The following is a 27,538-nucleotide window of genomic DNA, read 5'->3' on the forward strand; positions in this document are numbered from 1 at the left end:
ACTCATCGGATTATTAGTGCCTTGATTACAAGCTCTTACAGGTGAGAAAACTGAGGCTCGGTGAGGGTAGGTAATCTGCCCCCAAGTCACACAGCAGTCAAGGGTACCCAATTACCGATAATGAGGAGTGGGGAAAAAAAGGAGAAGGGTGGTGCAATCTCCGTGCCCCGCCCCGCTCCAGTTTCCCTCCAAACACACTTGAGACCCTCAGCTAAGCGGGCTGGGGGAGGGAATTTCAATAAAATTTGGCAGGGGCGTCTAGAGAGCCAATGTAGGCTTTGTTCCCACCTCCCCCTCTTAGGCAAGTTTGGCCTCCCTGAACTTTACTTTCCTTATCTGTGAAATGGGATGATAACCGCTGTGAAGATTAGACGAGACCTGCCTGGTGTCAGGCACAAAGTAGAGGCTAAACATTCGGTGCCTTTGGAGACGCTGTGAAGGGGTCACAGTCCAGAGGACATCCTTAGAGCACGGCGGACCTGCTCAGTGGGGGTCTGGAAGGGGGCATTCGCACTAGGTTTCCCAGGGGGACTGACGGGCCTGTGGGTCTTGGATTGTGGGAAGGCCCCAAGCCAGGAGAGCAGGGCAGGGTGAGTGTCCAGGCTGCCCCAGCGGGGTGGGAGTGGCGGTGCCATTCAGGGTTTACCAGACAGGGGCCGTGTGAAGGGGACGATGGGAACAGAGCCTCTCCGTGCCCAGCGAAGATGGGGCTAGGGGGTGTAGGCGGGCTCGAGGGCTCCGGGATTTCCAGAACCACCCCAAAACTTTCAAAGTGGTTGGCACTTGTGAAGCTCTGGGAGAGGGTGACCAGGTGCAGGGAACACTGGCCAGGACTCCTGGGTTCAAGCTTGACACCTGTGGCATATTGCAGGTGTGAGTCCTGAGTGGTCAGGGCTTCCCTTGTGGGAACCGGTCAGTGGCCCTGTGCTCCTGGCCACCTGCAGGGTCCATGTTTGGTTTCATCCCCAGCCTCTTACAGCGTGGACCAGCATCCTTTGTAAGGAGCAGCTGACCCCTTCACCTCTCCAGCACCTGCAGGGCTCCCCTCCGCATCACCTGCTCTCCCCCCATGGTTTCCCAAAGACCCTCTGCAGCCCAAAATGTCTTTTTTGTTTGTTTGTTTATTTAGAGCGAGAACCAGTGGGGGAGAGGCCGAGGGAGGGGAGACAGAAGATCTGCACCGGGTCAGTGTTGACAGCACAGAGCCTGATGTGGGGCTCGAACCCACGAACCTCCAGATCATGACCTGAGCCGAAGTCGGAAGCTTAACCAGCTGAGCCACCCAGGCACCCCGCCCCAAAATGTCTTTTTAATCTCTTTTTAAATTTTGAAATAAGCACACACTCAAAGTTGCAAGTACAATACAAAGTAAGTTTTTTTTCTGGAAAAAATTGGAGAGTGATTTCCCAACCTGATGCCCTTTCTCCCCTTATATTCCCTTCACACAAGTTTGTTCTTCTTTTTTTTTTTTTTTTTTTCCTTAGAAAGAGTGTGCAGGAGCCGGGGAGAGGGGCAGAGGGAAAGAGATAGAATCTTAATCAGGCTCCACACTCAGCACAGAGCCTGACGAGGAACTCGATCTCATGACCCTGGGATCATCACCTGAGCTGAAATCAATGGTCAGATGCTCAACCGATTGAGCCACCCAGGCGCCCCAAGTTTGTTCTGTATACATAGCCACATTAAGGTTGCCAAAATAGGAATACGTTACTACGCAATGAAACATGACCTCCAGCTAATGTTCAGACCCCATGAGTTTCACCAGTTGTCCCCAAAATGCCCTTTATAGCAAAAAATCCAAGCCAGGTGTGGTTAGCTGGATCCCCTCTTCGACCCATCTTTGGCTTTCCTGACCTTGACATTTTAAATTTTTTTTTTTCAACGTTTATTTATTTTTGGGACAGAGAGAGACAGAGCATGAACGGGGGAGGGGCAGAGAGAGAGGGAGACACAGAATCGGAAACAGGCTCCAGGCTCCGAGCCATCAGCCCAGAGCCCGACGCGGGGCTCGAACTCACGGACCGCGAGATCGTGACCTGGCTGAAGTCGGCCGCTTAACCGACTGCGCCACCCAGGCGCCCCATCGACCTTGACATTTTAAAAGGTTACAGAGCAGTTACAGGCCAGGAGTGGTTTGGACTTATCTGACCTCATGATTTCTTTCCGATTTTGCTTTGTGGCAGTAATATCACAGAGCTGATGCTGTGTTCTCTGTCCGCCCCATTCCTGGTACTGCTTCCTGTAATGATTTGATGAAGGGCGTGTCTGCCCAGGTTTTCTCCGTGGAAAGCGTCTCTCTTTTTTTTCTTGGTCAATCATCAATCTTTTGCAGATGTGCTATTTTGTAAAATACTCCATTCCTTATCAGAGTTGACTTCCAATTGCTTCGTGTATTTATATCTCTACAGAATCACATTTTTGTATCTGTTTTACTCAATGGGTTGTAATCTGATACTATAATAATTTTTTTTTTTCTTTTTGGATGCTAAAATTGTCTCCCACTTGGCCTGTGGGAATACCTCCTATATGGCTCCTGTGTCCTTTGGACATCATGTCATACTTTTTTTTTTTTTTTTTTTAAACAGCTTTATTGAGGTCTGATTGACATACACTCAATTGCACATTTTTAAAAAAAATTTTTTAATGTTTATTTATTTTTGAGACAGAGAGAGACAGAGCATGAATGGGCGAGGGTCAGAGAGAGAGGGAGACACAGAATCTGAAGCAGGCTCCAGGCTCTGAGCTGTCAGCACAGAGCCCGACGTGGGGCTCGAACCCACAGACCACGAGATCATGACCTGAGCCGAAGTCGGATGCTTAACTGACTGAGCCACCCAGGTGCCCCTCAACTGCACATTTTTGAAGTGTAGGATTTGATAAGTTTTGACATGTGTACACCGATGAAGCCATCAACACAATTAAGGTAATGAATGTATTCATCACTCTCCTTTGTGCCTTTGTAATCCCATGCCTCCCACCCCACCCATGTCCTCAGGTGACTGCTGACCTTTCTGTCCTACAGATTAGATAACCATTTTCTAGAATGTTATATATGTGAAACCATGCACCCTTTTTTTTTTTTAATTTTTTTTTTCAACGTTTATTTATTTTTGGGACAGAGAGAGACAGAGCATGAACGGGGGAGGGGCAGAGAGAGGGAGACACAGAATCGGAAACAGGCTCCAGGCTCCGAGCCATCAGCCCAGAGCCTGACGCGGGGCTCGAACTCACGGACCGCGAGATCGTGACCTGGCTGAAGTCGGACGCTTAACCGACTGCGCCACCCAGGCGCCCCTGTGCCCGCTTCTTTCAATGAACACCCTGTTGCCAAGGCCCATCTGGATTGTAGCGTGGATCAGTTTTTCATGCCTCTTTACGGCTGAATACTATTCCATTGAATGCAGGCAACGCATTTTGTTTATCCTTTTATCCTGTGACAATACATTTGGATTGTCTCCACCTCCTGGCTATTGTGAATATCAGCGCTGCTATGACCCTCTGTGTACGAGTCGAGTCGTGTTTGAACACCTGCTTTCAATTCTTCCGGGCATATACCGAGGAGCCACGTTGCGGGGTCACATGGGCATTCTATATTTAACTTGTGTACCCGCCAACCTTTTTGGCGGGCTCTGCACCATTTTATATTCTCAGCGGCAGCATGGGGGGGGGGGGGGGGGGTTGCAGTTTCCCCGTGTCTTCAGCAACACTTATTTTCCTCTTAATTTTTTTTATTGTGGTCCCTCTAGTGGGTACGAGGTGGTGTCTCCCTGTGGGTTTTTTTTTTTTTTTTTCAACGTTTATTTATTTTTGGGACAGAGAGAGACAGAGCATGAACGGGGGAGGGGCAGAGAGAGAGGGAGACACAGAATCGGAAACAGGCTCCAGGCTCTGAGCTGTCAGCACAGGGCCCGACGCGGGGCTCGAACTCGTGAACTGTGTGATCATGGCCTGAGCTGAAGTCGGATGCTCAACCAACCGAGCCTCCCAGGCGCCCCGATTACGTTAACTTTTTAAATGTGGCTCTAGAACATTCCAAGTTACCTTTGTGGCTAGCATAGAACATCTCCAGTCCCGGGAGCCCCCGGAGCCCCACCCAGTCAGCACCTCCCCCAGAGGCCGCTCTCTGTTGTCACCCTACACTAGCTTTGACTGCTCTTGAACTTCAGGTAAATGGGGTCACACAGCAAGGGCTCGTTCCTGTCTGCGAGGGTCAGCCGTGGCATTCATGTCCTGGCACATTCACGGGAATTTACTAATCCAGGCCCTGGATGGGACAAGGGGACCCAGCGAGCAACCACTCCACTGGGTCCTTGGCTTGAGGAGCTGGCAAACGGCGTCCCCTCCTGGGGACAGGGGACGTCTCCTCCCTCACCTCAGCCACCATCTTCCTGCGGGGGATAACTGGAGCCTGTCACACTCCTGCTCCAGCCTTGCATGGCCCCGGTGCTCTCAGGATAAAGCCCAGAGCACAGGTCTGCAGGTCTGGCCTCTGCCACACCGTCTCCCTTCCTCTGCACCCAGATCTGACTCCAGCTGGCCCCTCAACTCCTGCTCCCCTGCGGGCTCCAGTGGACACATCCCCGGAACTGTTCTATGCCAACGACCCCGTGGGGGAGGCAGCACTGCGCCCATTTCCTGCCCCCCGGGCCCCCTCGGGGAGGCTGCTTTCTTGTCTGTATGCTGACCTCTGTTTCTTTGAGCCTCTCTGTTCCATTGCAGCGAACCTCGATGGGAACCAATCACGCGCCGATCACTAACCGAATTTCCCTCCTTTATGCAAAGTGAGCAGCAAACGCCACTAGGGTCATGGCTTTGTCACCAGCAGTGTCACTGATGCCTTCAGACCATATTACATTTATTGCAGAAATTTCACAATATCATTTAGACTCATCTCATGGTAGTTCTTTTTAAAAAAACTTTTTTTTCCAATGTTTCTTTATTTTTGAGAGATAGAGCACAAGCAGGGGGCAGAGAGAGGGGAAGACACAGAATCCGAAGCAGGCTCCAGGCTCCGAGCCAGAAGCGGGGCTCGGACTCACGGACCGCGAGGTCATGACCTGAGCTGAAGTCGGACGCTTAACCGACTGGGCCACCCAGGCGCCCCAAACGATGGTAGCTCTTAAATCCACCAGTAGATATTATTATTTAGTGTATTAATAAGGAACACATATATTAGCATATTACATTTAAACAATATGTTGAGAACTTCAGTGTAACTGATTTCCTTTGTAATCTTATGTATTTTATGTATATAACCTTATGGCTTATGTGTTTAAAAACATGATACTGAGAAAGGGTTCGTAAGTTGTCACAAGTCTAGTTTGGACACTGTTGGGAAGATGTGACGTCTGGAGCCCTGGCAGCCATCTTTTGACCCTGAGGGGCTCAGCCTGAGGGCAAAGCTGACTCAGTAAGAATGGCAGAATGAAGAGTGGGGGAAGTTCCAGGGTCCTTTCCCAGCTATTAGCAGAAATAACCCTGGAAACTCCCCTCTTCAGGACTTCTTCTTTCTTGCTATTTATTAATGACTTTGTTGTTTGGCCAGCTGAGACACAGCTTTCTTTCTTTTACTTTGTTGGTACCATGCCTGAAACAGGTTGTTACCAAAGAGGTCCAGGAATGGCCTAGGGAGAGGTGGGTGAGGACAGAATCCTGTTGGCCTGTTCAGAGCCTTTACATAAATTAGAAAAAGGTACTCCTGGGGCGCCTGGGTGGCTCAGTCGGTTGAGTGTCCGACTTCCGTTCAGGTCACGATCTCGCAGTTCGTGAGTTTGAGCCCCGCATCGGGCTCTGTGCTGACAGCTCAGAGCCTGGAGCCTACTTCAGATTCTGTGCCTCCCTCTCTCTGCCCTTTCCCTGCTCATGCTCTGTCTCTCTCTGTCTCTCAAAAACGAATAAACGTTAAAAAAGAAATTAAAAAGAAAGAAAGAAAGAAAGAAAGAAAGAAAGAAAGAAAGAAAGAAAGAAAGAAAGAAAGAAAGAAAGAAGGAAAGAAAGAAAGAAAAAGGTATTCCTCTGGGTGGATGAAAGTTACCCTGTCTGGGGGCTGTGACTTCAGGCAAAAATCAAAGTCCTTTTTCTTCCAGGCTAACATGCAGGGCTTGTGTGGGAGGAGCCTGAGTTGGCTCTCACCCCCATGCAGCCTTTGTGTAGGGTACAACCTGTGCAACGGTACACGGATGGCCTGGAAGATGACCGCCAGGCTGAAAGAGTGTGGGTTTTTTGAAGGGACATGTGGCACGTGTGGCCGCGTGGCAAGGGTGGGGCCTGCAAACGTCAGTTCTCAAACACAGGCCCTCCGGCCGCACTTGAGGGAGACCCACAAGCGGCCAGCACCCATGGTCTGCAACTCCTGTTCCCAGCCCCGTGAGGGCCTCACTTTGTCTGCCAGGGACCACCCTGCAGGTGTACCTCTTGTTCATGCCCCAAGGCTGCCCTCGTCCCCATCCGAGGACCCCCACTGATGCCCGGACCCTTGGGAAGTGACATGCGCTGGTGGGACGTAGGGGGGCTGTCAGCTCAGGACTCCTGAGCCAGGCAGGTGGTGAAAGACTCCCCCTCCCCCACATGAGCATTTCAGATATCCCGGGCTGCTGTGCCCAGCCAGCTGGCACATCCCGAAATGCCAAGCTGTCCCTGGGAAGCAGCCAGAGTGCCGGGCTGGGGGTCACGGGCTCACTTCTGGAAGTTCGGGGTCTGCAGTCTGGAAGGTCTGCAGGTCAGGGAAGATTGAGCCCAGAGAGGCCTGGGCGGCAGGGAAGGTGAGGGAGGGTCTGGCCTCCTGGCCTGGCTGCCCCTTCCCGCCCCTTTCTGCTGCTGTCTTGCCCGGGGCTGCCGGGTTTCTGGATGGGCCTGGAAGACGCATCCACGGGGCTTCGTGCAGCCCTGCTCTCAGCTGGGGGGACGTGGGGGCTGCAGCCGGGGCACGAGGCAGACGCAGATCTGCCCAGTGGTGCGGCAGGAGGGACGGAAAGTCGCCAGCGGTTTCCGGGGGTCCCCACACCTGTTGGCCATCTGTCAACTCCTCGGCTGTCTCTCCAGTTCCCAGATCCGGCTCCAGCCTCCCCGGGGGTGCCCACGCTGTGGCGGGGGCCCCAGGGATGCCCAGACCTGCGCTGCCCAACACCGTCACACGTGGCTTTTTGCATTTAATTTCAGGGGTGCTCGGTCGGTTGCGCACAAGACTTCGGCTCACGTCATGATCTTGGAGCCCCATGTTGGGCTTTTCAAGGGCAGAGCTCATTTCAGATCTTCTGTCCCCGTCACTTTCTGCACCCTCCCCAACTCATTCTCTCTCTCTCTCTCTCTCAAAATTAAACGCTAAAAAAATTTATATTGGAGCACCTGGGTGGCTCCGTCGGTCAAGCATCTGACTTCGGCTCAGGTCATGATCTCTCAGTTTGTGAGTTCGAGGTCAGGTTCTGTGCTGACAGCTCGGGGCCTGGAGCCTGCTTCGGATTCTGTGTCTCCCTCTCTCTCTGCCCCTCCCCTGCTTGCACTCTGTCTCTCTCCCTCAAAATAAATAAACGTTAACAATTTGAAAAAAAGTTTTAAGTTAATTTCAGTGAAGTAAAATGAAAAGTTCTGTTCCTCAGTCACACAGCCACATTGCAAATGTTCAACAGCCACATCTGTGACTGGTGGCTCCCATGCCGGACAGAGCAGATTCTAGAACATTTCCATCATTGCGGAAAGTGCTATTGCTTGGTGCTGAGCCAGATGCCTGTCTTGACCCCAGGGACACCTAGACTTGGGAGGAAAGTGCCACAACCCCCTGGGGCTGGTCAGGGAAGGAGCCAGGTGGCTCTCCAGACAGGGCAGGGAATGTTTAAACGGGGTCTTTTTTTTTTTTTTTTTAATAACTTTTTAAAAATTTTTTAAAAATGTTTATTCATTTTTGAGAGAGAGAGAGAGAAAGAGACAGACAGAGCATGAGCGGAGGAGGGGCAGAGAGAGGGAGACAGAATGCGAAGCAGGCTCCAGGCTCCGAGTTGTCAGCACAGAGCCCGGCCTCGAACGCACAAACTGAGAGATCATGACGGGAGCCGAAGTCAGACGTAACTGACTGAGCCACCCAGGTGCCCCCTATAACTTCTGACTTTCCCCAAATTTAACTACTAATATCCCACAGTTGACTGGAAGCCTAATCTACCACAGGAACAGTCGATTAACACATATTTTGTCTGTTATTTACAAACTGCAATCTTACGCTAAAGTAAGCCGGAGAAAAGAAAATATGATTAAGAAAATCATTATTTAAAATAAATGTAAGAAAAGAAAGGGGAGTGTGTGCCTGGTTGATCCAGTTGGTAGAACGTGAGACTCCTGATCTTGGGGTCATGAGTTTGAGCCCGTATTGGGTGTAGGGATTCCTAAAAAAAAAAAAAATTAAATAAATAGATAAAAATAAAAAATAAAAAAATACAAATAAATAGATGAATAAATAAAAATAAATAAGCTTAAAAAAAAAAAAAAACCAAGGGGCACCTTAGTGGTTCAATCGGTTCAGCGTCCCACTCTCGATTTTGGCTCAGGTCATGATCACACAATTCATGAGTTCGAGCCCCGCGTCAGGCTCTGTGCTGACAGCTCGGTGCCTGGAGCCTGCTTCAGGTTCTGGGTCTCCCTCCGTCTCTGCCCCTCCCCCGCTCCACTCCTTCTCTCTCTCTCAGAAATAAATAAACATTAAAAAAATAATAAAATAAATAAACAAATTTACAAAAAAGATTTCTAAAAAAAAAAAAAAAAAGGAAAATCATAAGGAAGAGAGAATACATTTACAAAATCCTCACGTAAGTGGACCCGTGCAGTTCAAACCCGTATCGTTCAAGGGCCGGCTGCACAGGGCAGGACGGAGCAGCGATGGGCACGGTGTGAACGTGGCCGCAGCCCCACCTGGATGGGTGTGAGCGAGTGGAGGAGAGGGAACGGGAGGGGAGGTGGGAGAGAGGAACAGAGGCCGGACCTGCGGGGACCCGACACTGGGTGCTGGGCACTGGGGAGCCATGGGGGAGGTTAGACACCCTGGCTGCTCCCGTGGAGGCATTGCGGGCCGCTGTACTAGGGAGACAGGCTTCTTATTATTCCTCCCCGCGGGCGTCAGGAGTTGATCAGACCTCGCTGAACCAGGGAAGAGCAGACCCCTTGTTCCTTGCCGAGATGCCCGTGGATTTACGGGCATTTAGCGGAAAGGGTTCCGTGCCGGCTCCGGCAAGAGTGGATGGCCGCTCCACTTGGCAGATGGAGCTGCGGCCCGAGACAGGCCCGTCCCGCTGAGCCTTCACAGCGTGGGTGGGGGTGAGGGGAGCCCCAAAGGGCACAGGCCGTTTGGAGCAGGAGTGGGGTGGTGGCCGGTGCAGGGAGGCTGAGGCTTGCCACCAGCCAGCGGCCTCTCTGTCGCCAAGGAATCCGGTCTCGCTCCTGGCAAGGACATCTTGGCAGGAGCCGGGCTCTGCCCGGGGTGCTAATGCCCTCTTAATTAGCCAGGCTCTTGCCAGGCACCTGCCGTCACAGCCTCACTTTGCAAAACACGCTTGGGCCTCAGAGTCGGACCAGCCACTGCCCTGCTGTAGGTCAGGTGGGCGGCCGGGTGTGGCACCCTGGGACGGCCTCTGAGCAGCCCGCTGAGGCCCATCCAGGCTTCCCTGTCAGGGCATCGACGTTCAGGGGGATGCCAGAAATTAAAATGATTTCTAGGGACATGTTTTCAGTAACAGAGATGGGACAGGCCGGCCTCCAGACTTTTGACCCAGCTGTCCCCGACTCTGCCTTCCTGAACTGGTCACTCGTTTCCCCCTGGACTTCCGGGTTAACTCTAGAGTCCCCCCTGCCCAGGACAGCTCACCACTGGGGCCACCACAGATTTGGTGGTGCCTTCCAGGGGCTATAGTTCAGGGCCGGGGTTGGGTCGCGAATCTCTCGCCAAAGCCGATGAGAGCCACAAGCCTGGGACCCTGAAATCTGCCCGTTCCTCCTTTAAAGCTGGGCTACCGCCTTTCTGTTCTGCCCAGGCCTCAGTTGCCCTCTTTGTAACCGGAAGGCACTGAAGCCAGAGTCTGGCAGGGATGCTTGTGGAGACGGGGCGATGGCCTCATTCTGCCCTCCTCGGTTCTGTCCGCACAGGGCCGGGGTGCAGCCTATGGCCTTGGCCAGCGCAGCTGGCCTGGAGTCCCTCCCATTTGCAAGACAGCCTGGAGGGACGCAGGCCGTACCAGGCTGCTTCGAGGGGCCCGCAGCCGCAGAACAACAGAAGCCATTCACAGGCTCTGGCCTCCAAGGCCCCTCATTTATGGTGGGCTGGGCCGTGGACATCTGTGCGTCTATACCGCGGAAGCACTTCCGGCCCCTTATGCACGCCTGGGCCGCACTCCCCTCCTTTTGAGAGAAGGGAAACCCAGTCCCCATCACACAGCTCTGAGGGATGCTGGCCTGAAGTTCCAGGGACACTTCACGCCCCGGTCCTTCTGCAGATGAGCCCCGAGCAGGTGGGGTGTGAGGTTTCCAGCATCCCACTGGGCGGGTGTAAACCCACCGAGCCACCCGGGGGGGGGGGGGGGGGGCTCAACTTACCATTTGAAAGCATGCACTTCTGTGGCTTTTCCTGTGTTCGCCACCACCTGTATCTACCTCCAAAGCATTTGTGTCATCCCCAAAGGAGCCCCGTGCCCCTCAAGCAGTCCCCCCATCCCCCAGGCGACCACCAACCTGTTTTCTGTTGGGTGTGTTCCTTCACCTCCTCTGAGAAATGAGGAAGATCCCAGCTTACTAGAACGTCAGAGCAGATAAGGGAGCAGATAACCGAGAACGTTCAGCACCGTGCCCTGAGCTCCCCACCCCACCAGAGGGACTCGGTGGCCCCTGAGGGCAGAATCCAGCCAGAGGGCTCCTGGGGACGGTGGGAGCCGGTTCTCCAGCTGGGGAAGATTCCTGCCAGGAGGAGGCAGGGGGAGTCCGAGGTGTAGGAGGCCGTGGGTAGCAGGGCTCAGCCTGGGGATAGGCAGAGGTGAGCACACAGCCGGTGCAGGCAGTCATTGCCCCGGATGGAGCAGCGTCACCCCACTAGGAATTTCATGACCCGCCATGTGTCTTGGTGCAGGCAGGGGTGCGGACGGCCCTGGTGACGGGAGGGGGGGGGCGGTGGCTCATTGGGAAGAGTCGTCAGGAGACGGAAGTAAGATGCAGAGAAAAAAGCCAAGGCCAAATAAATAAACAAAATCCTCAAATATGAAGCTATACGTTCCTATATCTAAACATCTATCAGTATCTCCCAGAGTAGGGGCGCCTGGGGGGCTCGGCCGGTTCAGTTCTCCGACTCTGGCTCAGGTCACGATTGCACGGTTCGTGGTTTCGAGCCCCGCGTTGGGCCCTGTGCGGACAGCTCAGAGCCTGGAGCCTGCTTCCGATTCTGCGTCTCCCTCTCTCTGCCCCTGCCCCCCACTCACATTCTCTGTCTGTCTCTCTCTCTCTCTCAAAAATAAGTCAACGTTAAAAAAATTAGAAAGAAAACATTAAAGCATGGCGAATCTGAGGCGCCCGGGGTGCTCAGACGGTGAAGCGTCTGACTTTGGCTCAGGTCATGATCTCACGGTTTGTGGGTTCGAACCCCACGTCAAGCTTTTCACTGACAGCACGAGAGCCCACTGTGGATCCTCTGTCCCCCTGTCTGTCCTTCCCCCGCTCACACACTCTCTCTCTCTCTCTCTCAAAAGTACATAAACAGTAAAATGAATAAACACTAAAAAACCATTAAAGTGGAGAGAGCCTGCTCGTGCTGTCCTCTGCTGACACAGAAATCACGCTCCATCCGTTCCCCTCCCCCCACCACTGCTTTTGGAGGGGCGCTGGGTATTTTCTTTCTTATTTTTGTTCTTGCTGTGCTTCTGTAAAACCTTTTATTATGGAAATGTCCAAACGTTTATGGAAGTAGAGATGCTCACACAGGAAACCCCACGCATCCACCACCCTCTCGGGAAGATCTTAAAGCAAACCCCAGGCATCTCTGTCATTTCGCCGGCAGAACTTCTGGGGAGTGCTTCCGGAGGGTGAGGACAGCGCGTTCTGGTTTTTGCCTAAACCGTGCCACGAATAGCCCCATCTGCGATTTCATGAGACGCTCTGCAGGTGTTATGATTCCCAGTCACAGGTGCAGCACCAGAATAAGACTTTCACGCAGGGTCCCGTGGCAAGGATGTGTCAAAGCCAGGACCCAGGGGACTCCAGTGTCCCCTCGACTTTTGTGCCAGGTGTCACTTCAGAAAGCCTCTGCTCCTCCGTGGTGGGAGCAGGGAGCCCCGGGGCTGCAGGGCTGGAGACAAGGGATCTGGGTCTCTATGGCTCAGGAGCCTCACCTGGAGGACCGGGGCCCTCACCTCAGAGCTGGACAGCTGGGCGGCCCTTCCCGGTGGCCTCATTTCCCTCCCCGGACCAGGCAGGTGGCACGAGGTGGCCAGCCCGGGGGCAGCTTGGTCTAGGTCCCGCCAAGCACTCCGTTCACCCCGTGCCGTGCCCTCCTTCCAGGGCAGCTCAGGTGACGCCTGGGCTCCCGTGGGACCCTGGGACACAGTGACCGTGTTCCTGTCCTTCCCCAGAGGGACCTGAGGCGGGGTCTGCAGACAGCACCCTGTGACCATGCTGGACACAGAGGTGCCCAACGTAACTGAGCCCTGGGAAAGGCCAGCGGAGGGAACGCGGGGTGGGCGCAGCGCAGCGGACGACTTTTGAAAATGCTAACCGCATCTGAGATTTTGTTCCAAAACCAAGAAGTTTCCGGGGAGCCTGGCTGGCTCAGTCGGAAAAGCATGCGACTCTTGACCTCGGGACCATGAGTTCGAGCCCCATGTTGGGTGCAGAGATTGCTTACTTATAAATAAACAAATTATTTATATAAAAAAGAGGCTTCCCACTCACCCCATCCAGGGATCTATGGTCATGAGATTCACACATGGGGTCGCTTGCTCTGTCCACAGGACACCCTCTTTTCCTGGCAGCTGCTGTGGGCCACAGCTCTCTCACTCCCAATCTCCTCCCAAGCTAGTCCAGGGCAAATACATGTCACCCACATCGGCCTTGGACAGAGGACGGAGTGAGCTCCCCACTACCAGAGGCATTCAAGGCAAGACTGGACAGCCTTCATTTTTTACATGGTGCACGGGCCATGGCTGGGCAGGGAGATGCACAAAAACATGTTGGTTTGTGGTTGAGGGTTTCACTATTGGGAGGGGATTCTGGCCAAAGCAGGGCATCAATGGCAACAATCCAAATGTCCATCCATATGACACCAATTAAACAAACATGGCGCATCCCGCCAGGGAATATTATACAACTGTGAAAAAGAACAAGGAAGCCACTTTTGTACTGAAGCGGAAACCGTGTTAAGATACACCAAGCAAGGAGCACCTGGGTGGCTCAGTTAGCAGAGCCTGTGACTTGATCTCAGGGCCCTGAGTTCCAGTCCCATAAAAAAAAGATACATCAAGTAATCAAAGTGTTGAAAATAATGGAGAGAAGAATACAAACTCACGTTCGCTGGTCTTTGCGTAAAGAAAGGAAAACACAAGACACCAATCTCACTGCACTTGTGGAGCTGATGGGGTGGAAACCGGGATGGGAACAAAGCCCCGGTTGCGTTTTTGAATATTTGAGCCCTGGGAAGGCATCATCTATTCAGACAAAAACTTAAATTTAGGTCCACATCCTTTGAAATTCTTCGTATGCTGACCCCAGCTGACCTCGCCCCCCAAGTCCTAGGACTCAGCCGCTTTTCCACAACACTGCAGGATCGATTGTGTTCACTAGACTGAGACGGTCCTTGTCCTGTGGGGACATCTCAGGTGTCCTTTTCTGGTCCTCCCCCATCCCCCGCCCTTTGCAAAATTGCATGTTCATTTATTCCACAAATAGGCACGGGCCTCCGTGTTCCTGGCTGATGGATCCTAAAAGGCTCACACAGACTCCACCTTTGCTGGACTACAGGAGTTCTCGGGGGTTCCTGGGGACCCTGGGGGCCCGAGGGGACCTGTCTGTGTCCCCAGGATCCTCCTGCCAATGTCGTTAGTGAATAATAAAACAGCTGGCGTTTGTTGAACACTGACCACACGCCAGGGAGAGTTTCTCAGCAACTGTCCTGGGGCGGGCACTGTCACCATGCCCCTTACAGGATGGCAAAGCCGAGAGCCAGGGATGTGCATTTGAACCCAGGCTCCCACCATACCCATCTGGACTCACCAGTCTTTCTAGCCCTCAAGAGCGTCACCTGGGAAGGCCTGGACCCCGCTCCCCCCTCTGGCCTGATCGAGAGGCAGGAGCCCCCAACCGCCGGCCCCCTCCTGGCCTCTGGGCTGCAAAGCTGTGGGAAGGGGCCTTGGGGCCGGAGAGGGGAGCTGCAGACAGGGGAGAGGTGTTGCGGGGCCTGATCCCCGTGGGGGGGGGGTCTCAGCACTCCAGCACCACTGCCGGCATGAGGTCGGGCACCCCACAGCCTTCTGTAAATGCTGCAGCTATCTCTCCGCCTCTCCTCAGAGCCTTGGAAGTTGGCCAGAGATCTGGGGTCTTTCTAAAATGGAGGGCTTCCTGGGGACTGGAATGGGTCCTCAGGGAGGGCCAGGGCCAGTGTCTGAGCTCCATGCCCCCAGGGACTCTCAGACCAGCCTGAGATGGGGGGGGGGGGGTCTGTATCTCTTCTACAAGAAGGAAACTGAGGCTCTGAGAGGTTAAGTAACTTGCCTAAAGTCACATAGCCAGTGAGACCCTGGGTTTCGAGCCTAGTAGACAGCCTCGCAATGAGAAAGTTTGGATGTTCTGGCTCTTGAGGAATGGGTTTTGTGGGAGGGGAGGCTATGGTCACTGTCAGTAAACCCATTTGAGCCACAGTGGTGAGAAGGGGACCCCATCTTCCCCTGGAAGGTAAAATATCCCTGGAGGAGTTTGCCTGGGTTGGGGTGGGGGGGGGGGGCACAGTGCAGACCAACCAGTAGGAGCTAGTTCAGTGCTCTCTGCCTTTGGCCTCGGGACCTTGTGGGCAGCCTGTGGTCATGCTGGCATTCCAGGGGCTCGCTTGGCATGTGGGGAATGTCCCAGCAAAAGTCCTAGCCTTAGAAAAGGGAAGTGTTCCTAGAAGTGGGAGGAAGTAGGAGGGCGGTGGGTGTTGGCAGGGAATGTCCCCTTTGAGGGAGGAGGGCAGAGAGCTGGGGTCCTGAAGGAGGAGGGCTACTCTACCTTCCAAACCCCTTCCAGGGTGCCCAGCTCAGCCACCTATGAAGTGGGAGCCTGGGGGTAGAAAGTGAACGGCCCGGTGGTCCCGGGGGCGCCCACCTGGGTTCCACCCCTCAGGCTGCATCCCACCTCTGACCAGCCCGGAAAAGGGTACACTGATCCTGCACTGCTCACCCCACTGCCTGGAAGACCAGCACCCCGAGGCTCCTGCAGCCCCAGAATGGGAACAGCGGTCACTCGTCTCTGCCACCAGCTGAAAGGGCTATTTTGGGCTAGCAGGGCTGGGTGCTTGGGCCACCGGGAGGGTCTGGGCGGCCTTCAGGGCAGAGTTTTGCAAGACCTGAGTTGGGGTTGTCGGGGTGTGCCCCCACCCCTCCTCGGCCCACTGGCCCTCTTGGGGGGATGTGGGGGCGTCTCCCTCCTTTAGAGCTCTGCTCTAAGGCCACCTTCTCCGAGCAGCCTCCAGACCGCCTCCACCCAGTACTGATGTGTTCTGTGGCCTCTGCGGTCTCTGTCACAACCTCAAACCCGGCCCGTCCTTCCTCCCATCTAGGCTTGGGATGGAGGCGGGGTGGGGGTGGGGGAGGGGGCTTGGAGGGGTCCCGACCTCTGGGTAGATCCTCAGGCTGCGGCACTGCGGGGGTGGGACCCTGGCACTGGGGGGAGCGAGCCGAAGCGGGGGCGCAGCACAGGCCTGCCGTGCAGGAGGAGAGGGGACGCCGAGCCTGCCAACCGCGCCCCTCCGCGCGCTCCCTGCGCCCCCTCCCCGCGCCGAACCCCGGGGCGGGCCGGGGGCGGGGCCTCGCGGCGCTGACGTCACCCCGCCTAGAAAGGGGCTCGCGCGCCGCGGGCCGGCTTTGTGGAGCGCTGCGCAGGGTGCGCGCCGGGCCGCGGCCGTGAACAAAGGAGCAGGGCGCCGCCGCGGGGACCCGCCACCGACCTCCCGGGCCGCGCCAGGGCCCTCCCGCCCGCCGCCACCATGACCGCCAACGGCACTGCCGAGGCGGTGCAGATCCAGTTCGGCCTCATCAACTGCGGCAACAAGTACCTGACGGCCGAGGCGTTCGGGTTCAAGGTGAACGCGTCGGCCAGCAGCCTGAAGAAGAAGCAGATCTGGACGCTGGAGCAGCCGCCCGACGAGGCGGGCAGCGCGGCTGTGTGCCTGCGCAGCCACCTGGGCCGCTACCTGGCGGCGGACAAGGACGGCAATGTGACCTGCGAGCGCGAGGTGCCGGGCCCCGACTGCCGCTTTCTCATCGTGGCTCACGACGACGGCCGCTGGTCGCTGCAGTCCGAGGTGCACCGGCGTTACTTCGGCGGCACCGAGGACCGCCTGTCGTGCTTCGCGCAGACCGTGTCGCCGGCCGAGAAGTGGAGCGTGCACATCGCCATGCACCCGCAGGTCAACATCTATAGCCTGACCCGCAAGCGCTACGCGCACCTGAGCGCGCGGCCGGCCGACGAGATCGCCGTGGACCGCGACGTGCCCTGGGGCGTCGACTCGCTCATCACGCTGGCCTTCCAGGACCAGCGCTACAGCGTGCAGACGGCCGACCACCGCTTCCTGCGCCACGACGGGCGCCTGGTGGCGCGCCCTGAGCCCGCCACCGGCTACACGCTCGAGTTCCGCTCCGGCAAGGTGGCCTTCCGCGACTGCGAAGGCCGCTACCTGGCGCCGTCGGGGCCCAGCGGCACGCTCAAGGCGGGCAAGGCCACCAAGGTGGGCAAGGACGAGCTCTTCGCCCTGGAGCAGAGCTGCGCCCAGGTCGTGCTGCAGGCGGCCAACGAGAGGAACGTGTCCACGCGCCAGGGTGAGTGGGGACGCCGCCCCCCTCCTCTCCCGGTCGGTGCACAAAGCGCACCCCACCCCCGTACCTCCAGCCTCCCGCCCTTTCTCGCCCGCGGCGCTGCTGTAATCCCCAGCGACGTCCGGTGCGCCCCCGCTAGGCGCGCCGGCCACCCCGCCTCGTCGCGGGACGTGCGCTCGGGCCCGGAGGAGGGGGCGAGGGGTGGGGCTTTGCCCATCCTCGCGCGGCGCCGCACACCCCCGCCCCGCGTCGGGGTTGGGGCTCCCGGGCCCCACGTAGGCGCCGCCCTACGGGCCACCCTCCGACCCCCCCCCCCCCCCCCAGCCCCAGGCCTGGAACTCCCCACGCACGCTGATCCCGCGGATCGCCCTGCCCAGCCCAGCCCTGGGGGGCAACGCCCATCCCCCCTTTCCTCGTGCCCCTCCCTGGTCAGCTCCAGGGCGAAGACGAGGGTAGCTACACGCTCGGGGCACACCCCCACCCCCCACGGCCCTCGCGGCGCAGGCGGGATGGGGGAGCCTTTGATCCCCGCAGGGTGCGCCGCCACCTTCCAGCCCTCCAGGCCTTTCACCACCCCCACTCGCAGCCTCGAGGGGTCGGCCTCTGCTGGGGGGTGCGCCCCTTGTGCCTGCCCTTCCCCCCCCAGCCCCTCCTCCCGCGTCTGCCCCGCGCTCCAGGCCGCGGCCTTTGTGAGCAGGGGGGCGGGCTCCTCCAGAGGGCCCTCCCTCGCCCCCTTTGTCCTGCTCGGTCTCTGCAGATGGGAAAACCAGATGCGGAGGGGCGGGGGAGGGGATCGGTTTTCTGCGGGTCCCCCCTTGCTGAGGACCCCCCGCGCCGCCCCCGGTTCTAGTGCTCGGGTCCGGAGCCTCTCCTGGAGGCGGCCTCCCTCCTTGCGCCCCGGTCCCGGGACGGCGTGGCGCCGATGGCCCCCTGCCAGGCACCCACCCCGCCCTGCGCCCGCCGCGCATCTCGGGTCTGGTGCGCTCTGCGCTGCGGGCGTTCGAGGGCGGACTTGACGTGAGCCGAGAGACCCCAGCCTGGCTCCCTCGGGAGGCCCCCTACCCTCGGATGAACCCATCCCCAAGTGTCCCGCCTGGAACAATTGGCTGCAACTCGATGCGTCCTTTCCCGGGCCTCCCGCTGGCCTGGCCATTTCCTACCGGCCTGCGCGCCAGAAATGAGCCCCCCTCTTCCCTTCTTAGATTCTCCCCCTGGGCGGTTTCTCTTCCTTCTGACGCCCTCGTCCCTCCTTTGGCAAGGAAGACAGTTGGTTCTCTGCAGCCAGAGGCCCCACTGGAAGGACCTGTCGGGGGCTGGCTCTGCCGAGTGGGAAGTTGGAGCCCAGCCTCTGGAGATGGCTGGATGGGAAGCCCGATCGGTGGCCTCCTCCTGGTAGAGTGGCCTTCCCGGACTTTCTTCTGATAGCCAGCCTCCTGACTGTGGGCTGGGACTGGGGAGAGGGGCTTGCAGCCCCTTGTCAGTGGGGTAGAGGCCGGGAAGGGGAAATGGCTGTTTTGTGCCTGAGTTTGCTTGATTTGGGCAGTAATATTTCAAGGGAACAGATGAGCGGGTTTGGCCCAGAGAGGTGAAGCCATTTGGCCAAGGTCACACAGCAAGTTAGCAGCTTGCAGAACTGGGTCAGTCTGACTACAGAATAGGTGCTTTTCGGGACCCCCTGATACCTCCCAGCCTCCAGGGCACAATGGGCCTCCCCTTTCTGGTCTCACACAGCGTAGGTAGGGCAGGACTCCTCACCTCTTCAGCAGATCTTGAGGCCCTACCAGGTGAGACGTGCTGGGGCCTGAGTGGTGAACAAATGAGTGCGTGTGTCCGGACCCTTCCCTGTTGTGGCTAATGTTCTTGTTGGGACATGAGCAGCATCCCAGAGGTGTCAGGCAAAGGCCTGGGGGTCCAGAAAGTATATCAGGATCCCAGATTAGATGGGGGAGGGCTGGGGGGGTGGTGGTGGTGGTGGTGGTGGTGACTTCTGAAGAGGACAATTGAGCTGACCTGAAACATGAATACAAGGTTGTGTGGATCAGGTGTGTGGAACAGTGGTGCCAGCAGGAGGCACAGCTGGTGCAAAGGCCCTGAGGCAGGAAGGAGCCGAAAGCCCAGTATGTCTGGGAAGGAGTTTGTGAGGTTGGTAGGTGGGACTGAAACAGCTGGTGGGGGCCGCCATGAGGAAGACCTGGAGGAGCAGGTGGCCCTGGCCCTTGCCCTTGCCCTTGCCCTCGGGGTCGGGAAGAGCTGAGCGAGCCTGGGCAGATGCCCTCTCCTCTTTATTAAGCTTGCTGGCAGCGTTCGGGTGTGATTCAGGCTGATGGGGCAAGGGGAGCCGGAAATTGGGCCAGTAGAAGTGTTGGCTCATCTGTGAGTTTAAAGGTGCATAGAGTTGGGGGAGGGGTCTTTGGGGGCTGACATTGGGGCTCTTTTGGCCTCAGATCTTGGGGTCCTCCTCTTGTTCTCGTGTTAGCTGACCCCGGGGCTTCCCGGTGGGATAGAGGGTGACCGCAGGACCCGGAGCCGTTTGGGGGTGGGGGGGGCGTGTCTGCGGAGGCCATTTTGGACAGGCCTGCGTGGCAAGGAGGCGGTGTCTGTGCTTCTGACACATGCTGGGAAAAGCCAGCCAGGAAGGAGGAGGATCCGGGGCTTAGCCGGCAGGGGGGATGTGAATCATGTCCACAGGCTTGCACGGGCCTGGCCTGGTGGGGGTGGGGTGCTCCCTGCTGAGGCTGCAGCCTGCTCTCTGACCTCAGTTTCCCCACCTGCTTGGGCTGCCCCAGGGTAATCCTTTGAGCCAGGCTTTGTTTCTGGGAGGGGGCCATCTCGGCTACCAGGGAGTGGGGTCCTCTGCCTGAGGACTGATGTGACAGGCAGATGGCCTATGTCCATCCCAGGTGCTCAGAAATGGTGTAGCTGTGACCACGTCCCAGGTGAGGAGCTGGCTTGGGTGGGGCTGGAGGTTGGCAGGGTCTCTGGGGGAGCAGCACGTCACTCCCAGTGGGGTCTCCTGCCGTGCTCCTTAGAAATCTCACCTGCCCCCGACGCCAGCCACACCCTGGGCTGTGCCTCACCGAGGTCCCCACCTTGGTCTCACAGCTCCTTGCCTCTGGCCAGCTGTGCCCTGGGGATGCGTGCTCAGGAAGTGCCCTGTCCCAGCCACTCAGGGGCACTCAAAAGGCAAGGCTGGCTGGCTGGCTGGCTGGCTGAGAAAGGGCTGGCCAGGTTGGGCTTTGCAGGATGTGTAAGAGCTCTCCCGAAGAGGCGGGACATGTGAGGTAATTCAGGCCCTTGTTCTTGTGAAGGATGGAGGCAGGATCTGAAGGGGTCAGGTGGTGGTAAGAGTGACCGGAAGGTGGGGCGGGGGGTGCGGAGGCCACAGATGCTTCCCAGTCCCCTCCCCTAACCTGAATGGGGTGCTGGGGAGTGTCCACTTTGGACAGGCCAGGCGAATTTGGGGACTGCTAAGGCTGCGGGGGGTGGGGTGCCCTCTCCGAGCTACCTTAGAGAATGGCTCAGAGGCTGGAGACAGGGAAGGCCATGAGGCAGAGGGCCGGGCAGGGCTGGGGGAGGCAGGAGACGTGCTTCTTTGAGCCCCCACATCTGCCTCCCCGGGGCTCCTGCGGGTCTGTGACTCAGGTTTTCTGTGCTGCTGCTGCTGCTGTTGATGAAAAGAAAAATCCCGAAGAAAACCCTGTTCCCATAGTAACCCAGCTCTAATTAGAGACTCCAAGGCCAAGCGGGGCCTTTCCCATCTGGGCAGGGCCTCAGAGCCAGGAGGGGCCCTGCTGGATGTTGGGGAGACGAATCCCTCCCCCACCCCTTCCTTTTGGGGTTGGAGGACCTGCTGTCTACCTGGCACCAGGCCCCTGAATTCTTCCAACCTCCTGGCAGGATGGAGGGACCCTTTTGGTAGACAGAGGGAAACCGAGGCTGAGTGAGGGGAGGGCACTTACCCCAGGGTGCCTGGCCTCCACTTTGGGTGGCTCCCCTGCTGGCCTAGGCCCTTCCAGGACTGCACACAGCCAGCTGATGGGGTCTCAGTAACCCAGTGGCCGGTGGCAGCTGTGTGCCCCTGGGCAGCGACGACCCAGCGGAGCCTCCCGACTTCTGCGTTATCTCCTGAAGGCTGGCAAGTGCCTCGTTTATCTGCAAGGCTGTGTTAAGATGAGCCCTTTGAACCAGCAGATTTGACTTCTAACCCAGGTCCCTTCCCTGCTCCCTTCTGCCCCTCTTTCTGGGGATCTCTCTCTGTCTTTCCTGCTGTTGGAACGTGCCTGGAGGGCTTTTACTCTCCTCTGTTCCCTCCTTCCGGTCAGCCAGCCAGCGCAGGTACCCTGGGCAGGTGGCCCGGGGCGGGCTCACAGGGCCCCTTCTGCAGCAGTGGGGGTGGGGCAGGTCGGCCAGCTTTCGGGGACTGCAGCCCCAAGTGGTGCTCCTCCCCTGAGTGGCCCTAGGATGGTCCCATTCTTGGTGGCCCGGCCACCCAGGGGGCCCAGTCCCTGCTGACCCTTATACTCACCCAGTGCTTTACTGGGGGTGTGATGGTGGATGGGGCTCATTACCTGCCTCGCGGCCGTCAGCAGATCCCCAACATCAGGGCTCTGCGGGCCTGGGGGGCCTGGAGAGTGGAGCCCAAGGGGTTCCAAGAGGATCTATTTCAGGGCCCTGGGTCCGCCAGGCCACACACAGGGCATGGCTGGAGGCCCGTTTGCCCCCTTCCCCTCTTCAGGGTCACCAGGACTCAATATTCTCCCTCTGGGTGACCTTGGGCAAGGACATACCACCTCTGTGCCTCAGTCTCCCTCTTTGGGGAGGTGAAGGTCCCCGCCCCCTGGTGCTGATGTGGGTTAAGGCAGGCTCACACCCTGGGCACCTGGGGGGCTCAGTGGGTTAAGCGTCCGACCTCGGCTCAGGTCACGACCTCACCGTTCCTGGGTTCGAGCTCCGCTTCGGATTCTGTGTCGCCCTCGTTCTCTGCCCCTCCCGCATTCGTGCTCTGTCTGTGTCTCTCTCTCTCTTTCAAAAATAAATAAACATTAAAAAGAGAAAATAGGCTCACACCCTTCAGGCCCTCCACTTGGTGGTGGAGAGAGCTAAGGGTGGGTCCCGTCCCGGGGTGGGGGTGGGGGAACCGGGGCTCCGCCAGCCACCAGCCTCCATCTGCCCCTCTGAAGGGACAACTTACCGTCCACCAGTGTGGTCCCGTCTTCCCGAAGGTGTCGGGACCCAAACGGTGACCCACTTGCGAGCTCTGAGTCTGGGCACCAGCAGGTGGGGCAGATGTCTCTGCTGTGGGCGTCGTTCGAACCCAGGCGCTTGGGGAGTGTGAGTTCGTTCTATTGGGGCCGCATAGCCTGCTTCCGGGCTGCAGGGCTTGGGAGCGCTGGAAGCTCCCTCTGGTCACATCAGGTGCTTTGGGGACAGGGACACGTGTGCAAAGATGCTGCCAGATCACCTGCAGATCGAGATCGGTGGCAGGCGTGCACTGAGGTGGAGAAAATGCCTGTGTCTGCACAGGGGGGACAGGCAAGGAGGGTGCGTCCACCCGCCGTGCCCGTTGCGGTCTGGGGCGCGGGGGCGTGGGACCGCGTGCGACTTCACTTTTACGAGTTTTGTAAGTTCTCTGAAAGGAACGTGAGGTCGCTCTTCTGTTTTCCTGTTAACTTGGACACATTCAGAGGCACGGGGAGGCTACGATGTATCGATTTCTCAGGTGCCACAGTCTGCCATCTAGCTCCATCTGTCCCTTTATTCGTTGTTTTTGGTTGTAGGGAAAGCAGATCCCTGACCTCGGGGCACTTCGTCTCGAGGTGTTTGTGTCTGAAAAACGAGGCCATTTTCCTACATAACCGCAATATGATGAACCGTAATTAATCCTTAATATTTAATCCTGGGCCGCGTTAAGGTTCTCCCGACTGGCTCTAGAATGGCTTTTTGCAGATGGTTTGTCGGAAGGTATTACTTCTATAATCAGAGGACACGATGCCTAGACGGACCTGGCCGGCCTTGGGCCCTGCCTGGCCCTGCCTGGGGTCTTGGGTTCTGGCCTCTGCTGTCGAGGCCGAGGGGTCTCCGCAGCCCCGCCGTGTTGGTGTGTGAGGGCAGGGCTGTGGGTCAGCCCGAACTGGGGTCCCCGTGCCAGTCGGAAGCTCTCCCCGCAGGTATGGACTTGTCAGCCAATCAGGACGAGGAGACCGACCAGGAGACCTTCCAGCTGGAGATCGACCGCGACACCAAAAAGTGTGCCTTCCGCACCCACACGGGCAAGTACTGGACGCTGACGGCCACCGGGGGCGTGCAGTCCACTGCCTCCACCAAGTGAGTCCTCCCCCCCCCCCCCCCCAACCACCCCGCACCCAGACCGGCCCTCTCTGTTGGGACGGGGCCCGGGGACCCGGGGCGGCCTTGCCTGACCCTGCCCTGTCACCCCCAGGAACGCCAGCTGCTATTTTGACATCGAGTGGACTGATCGGCGGATCACACTGCGTGCGTCCAATGGCAAGTTTGTGACGGCCAAGAAGAACGGGCAGCTGGCCGCCTCGGTGGAGACAGCAGGTAGGTAGTCCGTCCCTGGTTCCCCGGAGGGTCTGCCCACCTCCTAGTCACTCCCCGGCACCGCCCCCCCCAGCCCCGCCCCCTGCTGGGTCTCACCCTAGGGCTGATTTGCCTGCTGACCCCAGAGTCCCGCCCTCCCTCTCTGGGCCACACCCGGATCATCCCAGCACCCCCCCCCCGCCCCGCCCCCACCATGAGGCTCACCGCCCTTCCCCCTTCCTGGGCCAGGGGACTCGGAGCTCTTCCTCATGAAACTCATCAACCGCCCCATCATTGTGTTCCGCGGGGAGCACGGCTTCATCGGCTGCCGCAAGGTCACGGGCACCCTGGATGCCAACCGCTCCAGCTACGACGTCTTCCAGCTGGAGTTCAGTGACGGGGCCTACAACATCAAAGGTGGGTTCTCCGGGGGCGAGGTGGCTCAGTGATTTGGCTCTGGGGACAGACGTCCTGTGGCCACCAGGCCCTTCCCCTCTTCTCTGTGTAGGAGGGGGGCTCCCCGGCCCACCCCAGAGTGGACTCCCTGGCTCCACCAGAGCGAGAGGCGGGGTTCTGGGCCGGGAAGGTGTCGCACACCTGAGCTGTGGGACTTAAACCCCGGGTGGGGGGAAGGGGCGCGGACCCCTGTCCAGCAGCGGGGGGAGGGAGGCTTAGACACAGAGGTCACCCCAGTTCCGGAAGTGGTGATTGCCGTGTGGGGAGCTGGCCCAGCATGGGGCCTGATGGGCCTCGCCCCCACCCCCCACCCCAGACTCCACAGGCAAGTACTGGACAGTGGGCAGTGACTCCTCGGTCACCAGCAGCAGCGACACCCCCGTGGATTTCTTCTTCGAGTTCTGTGACTACAACAAGGTGGCCATCAAGGTGGGCGGGCGCTACCTGAAGGGGGACCACGCGGGGGTCCTGAAGGCCTGCGCCGAGACCATCGACCCCGCCACTCTGTGGGAGTACTAGCCTGCCGCCCAGCGCCCTGTCCCCGCCCTGCCCAGACCCTTCTGCTAATAACTCTTCTCCAGCTGGGCTCCGGTGTTGTGGCAAGTCCCTTGCCTTTCAAACTGGAAACCCAGAGGAAATGGTGCCCCCACCTGCTGCCCCGTGCCTGGTCCTTGGAGGGGATCTCAGACCCCTCTGCCCTCTCTCCTCTCTGCCATGGGCGAGGCTGGCACCCCTTTCTTCTGACCTCAGACGACTCTGAGCCTTATTTCCTCAAAGTGGCCAAGGAGGGCGGGCGGCGCTGGGAGGCCTTCCTGAGCCCCTGGGCCTGGCGGGGTGTGTAACTGGAATCTTCTGCCCCCTCCCAAGAGCCTCTCCCCACCTGCCCCTTCCCGGGAGCTGGGCGCTTGCCCCCAGCTTATCGGAGCCCCTGGTGCACCATCCCTGCGGCGGCGGGGGGGGGGGGGGGGGAGGCTGTGGGAGGGGGAGGGGGTGAAAGCAGCGTGTGCTGGCTGCTGGCCCCTCTGCACCCGCGGCCTGCCCGCCTGCCCACCGCTGTGGTCTGGGGCCCTGCCGTCTGTCTTCTTTCACCCTGGCCTGACTGGAAGCAGAAAATGACCAAATCAGTATTTTTTTTTCTTTTTTTTTTGAGACGAAACATTATTGCCAGAGGCGCCCAGGCAAGCCTGGTTGGCAGCCACGAGTGATCTTCAAGGGGTCTCGTGGGGGATCTTGAATCGGCATCTCCGGGCCTCGCAGCCCTATTTGCTTGCTAGTCGTGGGGGGCGGGGGGCAGGGTGCTTCCCTGAATCCCAAACCCGCCCCTACCTCCTCGGGGCCTCTCCCTGGCCCCCTCCCTCCTGCCTGCCCTGGCCTGTGTCCCCATCTGGTGGTGCTGAGTCCCTCACCGCCTCAGCCAGAGCCCCCGGTGTGATCGGTGCTCCCTGTCCGACTGGACTCCTTGGGTCTTGGGGTGGGATGAGGTTGGGCGGCACCCTCCATTGGGAGCCTCCCGGGGAGCCCCGAGGCCCTTGGCTCCCGGCCCTGCCCCCTGCCAGCCCCCCACCCCTGGTTCATCTCTGCCATGCATCTCACTCTGGGTGTCTTGGTCTTTTATTTTTTGTAAGTGTCATTTGTATAACTAAACGCCCATGATAGTAGCTTCAGACTGGAAAGCAAAATAAAATAATGCGTGTGCAGCCCTGAGCTGGCCCGTGTGTGTGTGTGTGTGTGTGTGTGTGTGTGTGTGTGTGTGTGTGTGTGTTGGGGGTGCAGGCGGGTGGGGCGGGCGGGGCCCAGGGTCCGATGGGTGGTCTGAGCAGCCTGGCTGCCTCCAGGAGTGGAGGAGGGGGCCCTGTGAGGGATGGCCTCTTACTTACCCTAGAGATCTGCCTGAGGCCACCAGGGTCCCAAGCAGGTAGCGGGAGCTCCTGGGTGGGGAGGTGGCTCAATCTGGTCCCACAGTTTCCTGCCTCCAGTATTTGTGAGGCCCGTTCCAGGCCTGCACCGTGAGTTGGGCCCGTGGGCTTAGGAGGTCGAGGTCAGGGTAACACGAACCCATAGATCCAGCTTTCTTCTGCCTCTAGAGATGCCCTTGACTACAACTTGGAGGATTGGGGCCCTTGGCCGCCCTCTTCAACTGCATAGGCCTTTTGTGGATGCATCAACACCCCCAAACACTAGGCCTTGCAGAGGCTGGGATTTCGCGGTCCGACGGGCCTTCTGCGGACGGGCACAGATAGAGACAGGTGCAGGTCCTGGGAGCAGGCCGCTGGATGGGCTAAGCTGGGGGGAGGGAGGCGCCAGGTTGGGTCCCTACATCAAAGCAGGCTCAGCCCTGGAAGTTGGGGGACACTTCTCCTTCTGGCACACCAGAAGCTGAGGAAGTGTCCAGCCCTGAGCCCACCCTGCGTTCTCTGCCCCTGGCAGACCCCCCCCACCCCTCCCCGACCTGGCCAGCCCTGCAGCAACTGCGGTATCTCACTTAACCCAGAGCTTCCCAAGGGTAGCGCTAGTTCCCATCTTACAGAGGAGAAGACTGAGGTCCAGAGCAGCCAGGCACAGCCTTGCGGGTGGAGCACGGCGCCCCGTGGGTGTCCAATGAGCAGAGGATGGATGGGGACATGGGGGCGTGCAGTGCCAGGGCCTGGGGACCGCGGGGGTGAGGGGGCTGGAGCCGGCCTCGCCGCCAGAGGGCTCAGCGGAAGCGCTGATTGGCTGCTGGTGACGAAACTGGGAGGCGGGCTGTGATTGGTGGTTCCTGGAGGCGGGAGTCTCGAGATTGACAAGGGCAGATGGCAGCCACAAAGGGATGTTGGGGCCCCAGCGGGGTCCTGGCGACCAGTCCCCCACCCCTGTTAAAGCCAGGCTGGAAGCCAGAAAAGTCTCAGTGACATGGAAGGGACAGATGAATCTTCCGGATCCAAGCTCTTCCAGACCACGGTGGGGGTGGGGGGGGGGGTGGAGAGGCACACTGAGAGGGGTTGGGGTGGGGTGCAAGGGTTCCAGTTGGGCACAGTTGTAGATCCTGCTGGGTGAGGTGGCTCGAGCCCCGCCCACGGAGCAGGAATGAACTGCCCTGGAATGACACCAGGGTCCGCTCCCGGAATCCCAGCCTCGTCCCTAACCAGACAAGCTAGGCACAGATTCCGAATTCCATCCATTCCACAAAAATGGGCACCTGTCACGTGGCTGCGCATTGTGGGGGCTGTGGGTGACTGAGGCACGCAGTCTGACTGGGGTGATGATCACACTTAGGGAAAGAGGACATTATAAGGGACAGGAAGGACAGTCTGGGCAGAGGGAACAGCATATGCAAAGGTCCTGTAGGGGAAAGCTAGGCAGGAGGCAGGGTGGAGCCTCCTAGGGTGGGTGGAGCCTCCTTGGGTCCTCCCTGAAGAGTGGGTTTGAACAAGCGAGGGAGGTTGTCTCCGGACCCACCTGGAGGCAATGGGCATCTTCAGAAAGAGATCGATCGTCCTGTGGCCTTGCGTGGAGCATGCTGGGGACCACCAGCCTCGCTCCTG

The 27,538-nt window shown here is 58.4% G+C and overlaps 1 protein-coding gene across 1 annotated transcript; it reads left to right on the forward strand.

Annotated features, from left to right (window-relative positions):
• Positions 1-16,047: 16,047 nt before the first annotated feature.
• Positions 16,048-25,718, forward strand: FSCN1 (fascin actin-bundling protein 1). The gene is made up of 5 exons (XM_045461636.1): positions 16,048-17,021; positions 23,186-23,342; positions 23,458-23,579; positions 23,808-23,975; positions 24,331-25,718. Exons 1-5 carry the CDS (start codon positions 16,190-16,192, stop codon positions 24,531-24,533), a joined length of 1,482 nt encoding a protein of 493 aa, XP_045317592.1. The 5' UTR covers positions 16,048-16,189; the 3' UTR covers positions 24,534-25,718.
• Positions 25,719-27,538: the final 1,820 nt, after the last annotated feature.

This window comes from Leopardus geoffroyi, chromosome E3 (genome assembly GCF_018350155.1).
Source record: "Leopardus geoffroyi isolate Oge1 chromosome E3, O.geoffroyi_Oge1_pat1.0, whole genome shotgun sequence".
NCBI classification, from domain to species: Eukaryota; Metazoa; Chordata; class Mammalia; order Carnivora; family Felidae; genus Leopardus; species Leopardus geoffroyi.